The sequence below is a fragment of the Entelurus aequoreus genome, linkage group LG06 (assembly GCF_033978785.1).
Source record: "Entelurus aequoreus isolate RoL-2023_Sb linkage group LG06, RoL_Eaeq_v1.1, whole genome shotgun sequence".
In the NCBI taxonomy this organism is placed as follows: Eukaryota; Metazoa; Chordata; class Actinopteri; order Syngnathiformes; family Syngnathidae; genus Entelurus; species Entelurus aequoreus.
This window is the reverse complement of record NC_084736.1, coordinates 3,042,935-3,052,331: the sequence shown is the minus strand read 5'-3', so window position 1 is coordinate 3,052,331 and position 9,397 is coordinate 3,042,935. Positions and strand designations below refer to the sequence as shown.

General features: G+C 43.5%; 1 protein-coding gene across 1 annotated transcript in view; it reads right to left on the bottom strand.

Moving 5' to 3' along the window:
* Positions 1–3,405: 3,405 nt before the first annotated feature.
* Positions 3,406–9,397, bottom strand: part of s1pr2 (sphingosine-1-phosphate receptor 2) — a 42,726-nt gene continuing 36,734 nt past the window's right edge. Inside the window, exon 2 of the mRNA XM_062049837.1 lies at positions 3,406–8,971. Within this exon, the coding sequence (XP_061905821.1) occupies positions 7,781–8,887 (1,107 nt within the window). The 5' untranslated portion in view covers positions 8,888–8,971 and the 3' untranslated portion in view covers positions 3,406–7,780. The remainder of the gene's footprint in view (positions 8,972–9,397) is intronic.

Below are 9,397 nucleotides of genomic sequence, written 5' to 3'. Positions count from 1 at the left end.
CAGTAATTAGTCAGTCTTGACTGTTTTGAATAGTACTTTGCAACGTACACATTAAAATGTTGGCCAATTGTTATTGGCCAAAAGTGTATCTTAGAGTGATATTTTGAAGACAATAATGCACTTTGACTGTGTAAACTAACAGATGATTGTTGTGTTATTTAAAGTCCAAGTGGTAAAAGTATATTTCATGCCACTGAGATTGTTTGCTCGTCCTCACCTACTATTATGATGCTAATGTTAGCTTGGCTAATGCTTTGAAGCAGCCATTTTGGATGCGAGGTGCGTTCAGGGACATCCTGTAAAATGTTGTGACTGAATTTTTCTGTGTATTCTGCATATATAAAAAAGGGATTATTGTAGTATAGCGATGTCAGCACAGGTGAAACCAACCACAGGATATGAATATGATAATTAGTATGGAGATTGGCTTTAAACATTATACCATCACATCTAAATGTAACACTTTTGTTTGTAAAATGAAACTGTGGTTTTATTATGTCAAACATGAGAACTGTGAAGCCTTCTAAGGGAGAATCTGCTTTCTGCTCCGCCGCTCCGTCTGTGGAACGCTCTCCCTGACCACCTGAGGGCACCACAGACTGTGGATGCTTTTAAAAAAGGCTAAAAAACAATTTTTTTTAAAAAAGCCTTTTTTTTTTTTTTAGATATACACTACCGTTCAAAAGTTTGGGGTCACATTGAAAAGTCCTTATTTTTGAAGGAAAAGCACTGTACTTTTCAATGAAGATAACTTTAAACTAGTCTTAACTTGAAAGAAATACACTCTATACATTGCTAATGTGCTAAATGACTATTCTAGCTGCAAATGTCTGCTTTTTGGTGCAATATCTACATAGGTGTATTTCCAGCAACTATCACTCCAGTGTTCTAATGGTACAATGTGTTTGCTCATTGGCTCAGAAGGCTAATTGATGATTAGAAAACCCTTGTGCAATCATGTTCACACATCTGAAAACACTTTAGCTCGTTACAGAAGCTACAAAACTGACCTTCCTTTGAGCAGATTGAGTTTCTGGAGCATCACATTTGTGGGGTCAATTAAACGCTCAAAATGGCCAGAAAAAGAGAACTTTCATCTGAAACTCGACAGTCTATTCTTGTTCTTAGAAATGAAGGCTATTCCACTAAATTGTTTCGGTGACCCCAAACTTTTGAACGGTAGTGTATGTGTGTTAGTTCTAGCTATTAGGCTGTTCTAGTTTTTATTTGTAATTGTTTTTATTTTACTTGTTGGGGGCAGCTATTTGTGGTTCTAGTGTTGTTTAAAAAATAAAAAAAATGAATGCATTGTAGCACTTTGAGGTTGTTTGCTCAATGTAAAGTGCTCTTACAAATAAAATCTATTATTATTATTATTATTATAGAATCCCGTGACCCAAGTGGACTCACAGTGTCACAATGTGCAGTGTTTTGCAGGACACTGTAATAAAAGAAATTCCCAATCCACCCGATGCCAGTGATATGTTGAAGCAACAGCAGTGCGGAGCTGCATTTTGTGTGTATGTTAAACATGTTTGTATTATCATTAAACATCTTTAACTTGTTCATAAAAACAACTCTTTCATAAATAAATACATATATATGAAAGAGGTAGATCCCTTTGACTTGGTCAATTAAAAAGTAGCTCGCCTGCAAAAAAAGTGTGGGCACCCTAATTTTTGGCAATTAATCACCAGTTAACTCCTTAATTTTTAAACAGCCCAATTTTTTGTTTGTTTTTCAAGAAAATAAAATTCTGTGGAAAAAATAAAAAAAACTGACGTTAAAGGCTAGACTTTGGCGAAAGCACTTCCAATTTGTGGCTTACAGAATTAAAACCCCCCAAAGCAGTAAAGTTGTCAGGTTGTGTAAATGCTAAATAAAAAGAGAATACAACAAATCCTTTTCAACTTATATTCAATTGAATAGACTGCAAAGACAAGATATTTCATGTTCACACTGAGAAACTTCTTTTTTTTTTATTGCAAATAATCATGAACTTAGAATGTAATGGCAGCAACACATTGCAAAAAAGGCATTTTTACCAGTGTGTTACATGGCCTTTCCTTTTAACAACACTCAGTAAAGGTTTGGGAAGTGAGGAGACACATTTTTGAAGTGGAATTCTTTCCCATTCTTGCTTGATGTACAGCTTAAGTTGTTCAACAGTCTCCCTTCTCATATTTTAGCCTGCACACATTTTCAATATCTGGACTACAGGCAGGCCAGTCTAGTACCCACACTCTTTTACTATGGATCCACAATGATTTAACACGTGGCTTGGCATTGTCTTGCTGAAATAAGCAGGGGCGTCCATGGTAACGTTGCTTGGATGGCAACATATGTTGCTCCAAAAGCTGTATGTACCTTTCAGCATTAATGGTGCCTTCACAGATGTGTAAGTTACCCATGTCTTGGCCACTAATACACCCCCATACCATCACACATGCTGACTTTTACACTTTCACCCTAGAACAGTCCGGATGGTTCTTTTCCTCTTTGGTCCGGAAGACACGACGTTCACAGTTTCCAAAAACAATTTGAAATGTGGACTCGTCAGACCACAGAACACTTTTCCACTTTGCATCAGTCCATCTTAGATGAGCTCGGGCCCAGCGAAGCCGGCGGCGTTTCTGGGTGTTGTTGATAAATGGCTTGGCTTTGCATAGTAGAGTTTTAACTTGCACTTACAGATGTAGCGACCAACTGTAGTTACTGACAGTGGTTTTCTGAAGTGTTCCTGAGCCCATGTGGTGATATCCTTTACACACTGATGTCCCTTTTTGATGCAGTACCGCCTGAGGGATCCAAGGTGCGTAATATCATCGCTTTTGTGCAGTGATTTCTCCAGATTCTCTGAACCTTTTGATGATATTACGGAGCGTAGATGGTGAAATCCCTAAATTCCTTGCAATAGCTGCTTGAGAAATGTTGTTCTTAAACAATTTGCTCAGGCATTTGTTGACAAAATGGTGACCCTCGCCCCGTCCTTGTTTGTGAACGACTGAGCATTTCACGGAAGCTGCTTTTATACCCAATCATGGCACCCACCTGTTCCCAATTAGCCCGTTCACCTGTGGGATGTTCCAAATAAGTCTTTGATGAGCATTCCTCAACTTTCTCACTCTTTTTTGCCACTTGTGCCAGCTTTTTTTGAAACATGCTGCAGGCATCAAATTCCAAATGAGCTAATATTTGCAAAAAATACCAAAGTTTCTCAGTGTGAACATGAAATATCTTGTCTTTGCAGTCTATTCAATTGAATATAAGTTTGTTGTAGTCTCTTTTTATTTAGCATTCACACAACGTGACAACTTCACTGCTTTTGGGGTTTGTATTTAAAATCGCTTAAAAACACCATAAACACAGGAACCTTTTTAGTATTTCATTTATTTTGTAGAAAAAAAAGGAATGCAATAAAGAAAAGATGTACCTACATTAGTGTTTCAGATTGTACCGAATGAACACAGGCAGCGTGCGACTGGCAGGACACACGAGGCTATTGCACATCATCATCATCATATCAACTGTACACACATATCATCATCATACATAAACTGTACATACATGTCATCATCATACATACACTGTACATACTTACATACATGCTCATAATATTTGGGGCACAAAAAGGCCTCTCAATGGGACAAAGACGACGTCACTGAAGCTGCCAAAGTGCTTTTCACCATTTCTACTTGGCTGTGTAAAAAACATGTTTATAAACAGGAAGAGAAATAAAACAACTTCCTGCGGTAGAAGGAAGTCGCAGAGGACGATGCTGACCTGGTAAAAAAGGCTCTCCCCACACTCTTTGAAACCAGATCTTCTCCCACCTTTTACGAGCCGTGCTCACCAGACCAAATGAAAGCAGGATGTTGCGCTTCTCCTTCTTCACAGTGAGCTGCCCTGTTCACCCCAATATCATTCCAAACAAAGATGGGTAATACTGTCCACCACCAAACTTCTTCATCACCGTGCGTACATTCAGCACAACTCACTGGAGACACAGCAGGGAGGTTGTAACGACATGGAGGGAGGGTTAGTGCGCTGGAATACATCATACACGCTTAGCTACAAGATGATGTCATACACGCTTAGCTACAAGATGATGTCATACACGCTTAGCTACAAGATGATGTCATACACGCTTAGCTACAAGATGATGTCATAGACGTGGAAGTGGAGGGAAGGTTATATAGGGAATATCCTGTTTTTCCTCTGACTAGTCCATGCACGCTGGTTATAATAGAATTACATTGTTAGAATCAGGACATTTTCCACCCTTTTTAATGACGTTGACCTGACAATGTTCTGTCTTTGTAGGTAGCACCGGAGCCGGAACAGCACCAGTGATGAAAACAACAAAAGTATCACCGCCAAAACTGAGGTAAGATGTCTGCCACTCTCCCGCCTTGTTTCTGTTTGAAAGTGGCCACAATTGCGGCAATATCTCGATTCAAAGCCTTTTTCACACATTTTTTTCTAAGTTTTTTTTTCCACTTTTGGATGTAGTATTACCGCCAAAACTGAAGTAAGATGTCTGCGACTCTCCTGCCTTTTTTCTGTCTGAAAGTGACCACAATTGCGGCAATATTCTGATTCAAAGCCCTTTTCACACATTTTTTTCTAAGTTTTTTTTTCCACTTTTGGATGTAGTATTACCGCCAAAACTGAAGTAAGATATCTGTGACTCTCCCACCTTGTTTCTGTCTGAAAGTGGCCACAATTGCGGCAATATCTCGATTCAAAGCCCCTTTCACACATTTTTTCCTAAGTTTTTTTTCCACTTTTGGATGTAGTATTACCGCCAAAACTGAAGTAAGATATCTGTGACTCTCCCACCTTGTTTCTGTCTGAAAGTGGCCACAATTGCGGCAATATCTCGATTGAAAGTGCCTTTCACACATTTTTTTCTAATTTTTTTTCCACTTTTGGATGTAGTATTACTGCCAAAACTGAAGTAAGATATCTGTGACTCTGCCGCATTTTTTCTGTCTGAAAGTGGCCACAATTGCGGCAATATCTCGATTCAAAGCCCCTTTCACACATTTTTTCCTAAGTTTTTTTTCCACTTTTGGATGTAGTATTACCGCCAAAACTGAAGTAGGACATCTGTGACTCTCCCGCCTTGTTTCTGTTTGAAAGCGGCCACAATTGCGACAATATCTCGATTCAAAGCACCTTTCACACATTTTTTTCTAAGTTTTTTTCCACTTTTGGATGCAGTATTACTGCCAAAACTGAAGTAGGACATCTGTGACGCCTGACACTCTCTTCTCCCTTGTTTCAGTCTGAAAGTGGCCACAATTGCGGCAATATTCTGATTCAAAGCCCCTTTCACACATTTTTTTCTACGTTTTTTTCCACCTTTGGATGTAGTATCGCCGCCAAAACTGAAGTAGGACATCTGTGACTATCGCGCCTTGTTGCTGTCTGAAAGCGGCCACAATTGCGGCAATAACGCGCGCGGATTGGTTCTGTGTAAAAGGCACAAATAAATAATACTGTTCTTGTGGCTGAAGCTGCAATTTTGCAGGCTCTTACACTTCCTATGTTTCTTATAGTCAGGAGTTTATTACCCGACTCTCATTTTACACATACTGTTGAAAGTAGTGCTGTCAAAAAATTCAAGCTCTTGTGTCCTGTGTGAAAGGCACAGGTGAAAATAGTTTTATAATTCCGGTTCTAACGCTGCAATTTTGCAGGCTCTTACACGTCCTATTTTTCTTCTAGTCAACCCTGGAATTTTCCGTCTTTAAGGTCATTAAGCCTTTGAGCCGAAACAGAGATGGGACACGACCTGTGTGAAAGGGTATTCGACGATGACTGGGACAGGCGAGTGGAGTTTATCACCCGACTCTCGTTTTACACATACCGTTGTGTTGAAAGTACCGCTGTCAAAAAAATCAAGTTCTTGCGTTCTGTGGGAAAGGCACAAAAAATATTACCGTTGACTGGGACAGGCGAGTGAGTTCATCACCCAATTCTCGTTTTAGTCAAATTGTTGTTTTCAAAGCAATTATTGGCGTTCTACAAGAATAAATACTGTAATTTTTACATTTTTGCCGTGTTGCTGTGTGAAAGTGCACACAAATGTGGCAATAACGCGTGTTGATTGGTTCCGTGTAAAAGGCACAAATAAATATTACTGTTCTTGTGGGTCCTTTTTTGCGTAAAGTCAACTTGGGAATTTTTCGCCTTTGAGAGTAGTATCATAGCCGAAACAGAGGCAAGACACCACCTGTGTAAAAGGGTATTTAACACCCAAAACTCTGTAGAAAGCCACTGTTGTCATTCAACAATAATTAATTATCTAATTAGCTGAGTGTAAGATGCACACAAAGGCAAAATAACCCAATATGATAAGTTCTGTGTGAAAGGCACAGGTGACAAGAGTTGTATAGTTCCGGTTCTGATGCTGCATTTTTGCAGGCTCTTACACTTCCTATTTTTCTTACAGTCAACCCTGGAATCTTCTGTCTTTAAAAGGTAGTACCTGAGCCGAAACAGAGATAGGACATGACCTGTGTGAAAGGGTATTTGGCGATGACTGGGACAGGCGAGTGGAGTTTATCACCTGACTCTCGTTTTACACATAATGTTGTGTCAAAAAATGAAAGTTCTTCTGTTCTGTGGGAAAGGCACCACAAAAATATTACCGTTCCGGCTCTGATGCTGCAATTTTGCAGGATCTTACACTTCCTATTTTCCTTCTAGTCAACCCTGGAATTTTCCGTCTTTAAAAGGTAGCACCTGAGCCGAAACAGATATGGGACACGACCTGTGTGACAGGGGACAGGCGAGTGGAGTTTATCACCCAACTCTTGTTTGACACACACTGTGGTGTTAACAGTAGTGCTGTCTAAAAATGAAAGTCCTCGTGTTCTGTGGGAAAGGCAGCAAAAAGGATTACCGTTCCGGCTCTGACGCTGCAATTTTGCAGGCTATTAGTGGAAGTTGTTGTTTTTTTGGTGATAAAATCTACAAAGTGCAACAATGATGGCTTGGCATTGCACACACACTCAGAGTGTGATATGAAGCTTTTTTCTTTTTGGCTTCTAATAGCGGGGGAGGGGAAGCACACATGGAAATGACTCCATCAGAGTACCCATGAAATATTTCACATTTCTGACAGCCATGGTGATTGGAAAAGTGGTGGCACACCCCAACATGGCTGACATTTGATTGTCGGTGACACCGGTCACACGCATTTGGTACAGTTCTGCATTAAGGGGCGTGGTCCAGTACCCGTTACATGCAGGTGGTACAGTCCTGCACGATGGCCGTGGTCCGGTACCCGTTACATGCAGGTGGTACAGTCCTGCACGATAGCCGTGGTCCGGTACCCATTACATGCAGGTGTTACAGTCCTGCAGGTGGTACAGTCCTGCACGATGGCCGTGGTCCGGTACCCGTTACATGCAGGTGGTACAGTCCTGCACGATAGCCGTGGTCCGGTACCCGTTACATGCAGGTGTTACAGTCCTGCAGGTGGTACAGTCCTGCATGATGGCCGTGGTCCGGTACCCGCCACATGCAGGTGGTACAGTCCTGCACGATGGGATGTAGTCCGGTACCCTTCACGCGCAGGTGGTACAGTCCTGCATTAAGGGGCGTGGTCCGGTACCCGTCACACGCAGGTGATACAGTCCTGCACGATGGGCTGTGGTCCGGTACCCGTCACACGCAGGTGGTACAGTCCTGCATTAAGGGGCGTGGTCCGGTACCCGTCACACGCAGGTGGTACAGTCCTGCATTAAGGGGCGTGGTCCGGTACCCGTCACACGCAGGTGGTACAGTCCTGCATGATGGGCGTGGTCTGGTGTTCGTGTTTGTGCTCCAGAGAGCTGGAGCTCTTAAGCGGCACCAGGCACCGATCAGCGGGCCGCCCGCTCTGCAGCACCCCCCAGCAGCAGAGCACGCGCAGGAACTCCTTCCTCATGTCCTTGCTGCGCAGCGTGTAGATGACCGGGTTGAGCGCCGAGTTGAGCGTGGCGAAGCCGAAAAAGATGTCGGCCTTGGAGAGGATGGGGCACAGCTGTATCCGGCAGAAGGAGCTCAGGAGGAGGATGGTGAAGGCGGGCAGCCAGCACATGATGAAGACGCCCAGCACGATGGTGACGGTCTTCAGGAGGGCGTAGGCGGGGGAGTTGGTGGCCTCCTGGTGGCTGGAGCGTACGATCAGGTAGATCTTCACGTAGAGGATGACGATGGAGAGCAGGATGAGGCTGAAGATGGTCACCACGAAGAGGATGTACTTCTTGGAGTAGAGCGGCAGCACGGCGGAGCACTCGGGGAGGTTGTCGATGCAGTTCCAGCCCATGATGGGCAGCCCCCCGAGCAGGATGGACGTGGCCCAGCAGGCGCCGATGAGCAGGAACATGCGGCACGTCTTGGTGGAGCCGTACACCTTCACCTTGGTGATGGCGATGTAGCGCTCGATGGCGATGGCCAGCAGGCTGAAGACGGACGCCGCCAGGGCGATGAACGCCGTGCCCTCCCGGATGAACCACTGCACCGGCACCAGGTCGAAGGTCCTGGAGCCCGAGAGGAAGATGTTGGCGATGTACGCCGAGCCCGCCAGGAGGTCGGAGAAGGCCAGGTTGCCGATGAAGAAGAACATGGCGGAGTGGAACTTCTTGTTGCGGCACACGGCGACGAGCACCAGCAGGTTCTCCAGGATGATGACCACGCACAGGACCACGATGATGATGCTGGGGTCGCTCAGACCCTCCTTGTCCTTGTTGCGCTTGTCCAGCTGCTCCATGGTCATGTTCTTGGCCAGCTCGTAGTAGTACGGGATCAGAGTCCGGTTGTAGTACTGCGAGTATTTGCTCCTCATGGCGACGGGCTGGCGGATCACGGCGGCTTCGCGGCAAAGATTCATTCGAGACCGTTGACGCCGCCCTGGAGGAAGGTGCAGGAAGAGGCCATTCCCACGGTCACATCTCAGGAGCGCGATGTGGGTCACCTGCACACACACACACAAAGGAAATGGTAAATGGGTTATACTTGTATAGCGCTTTTCTATTTATATTGGTATGGGTATGGGGACAACCCTAATAAAAAGTAGTTGGCAATGCACGACATCACCTGTAGGACTGATTTGGATTTGCAGTCGAAAAGTGAGAAGTATTTCAGTAAAAAAAAAAAAAAAAAAGTTAAAGTAGCAATGATAGTCACACACCAGTGTTTCCCACACATTCATTTATTTGTGGCGGCCCGCCACGAAAGAATTACGTCCGCCACAAATAAAAAAAAATTTAAAAAAATTTAAAACAATTTTTTTTTTTTGTCCTGTCCAGCTTCTCAGGCAAGTCATATAGTTGATGTAGATGCCCATATAGGCTGTTCACATTGACTTTACAAAAGAGAAGTGTAGGATACTTCTCTTGTT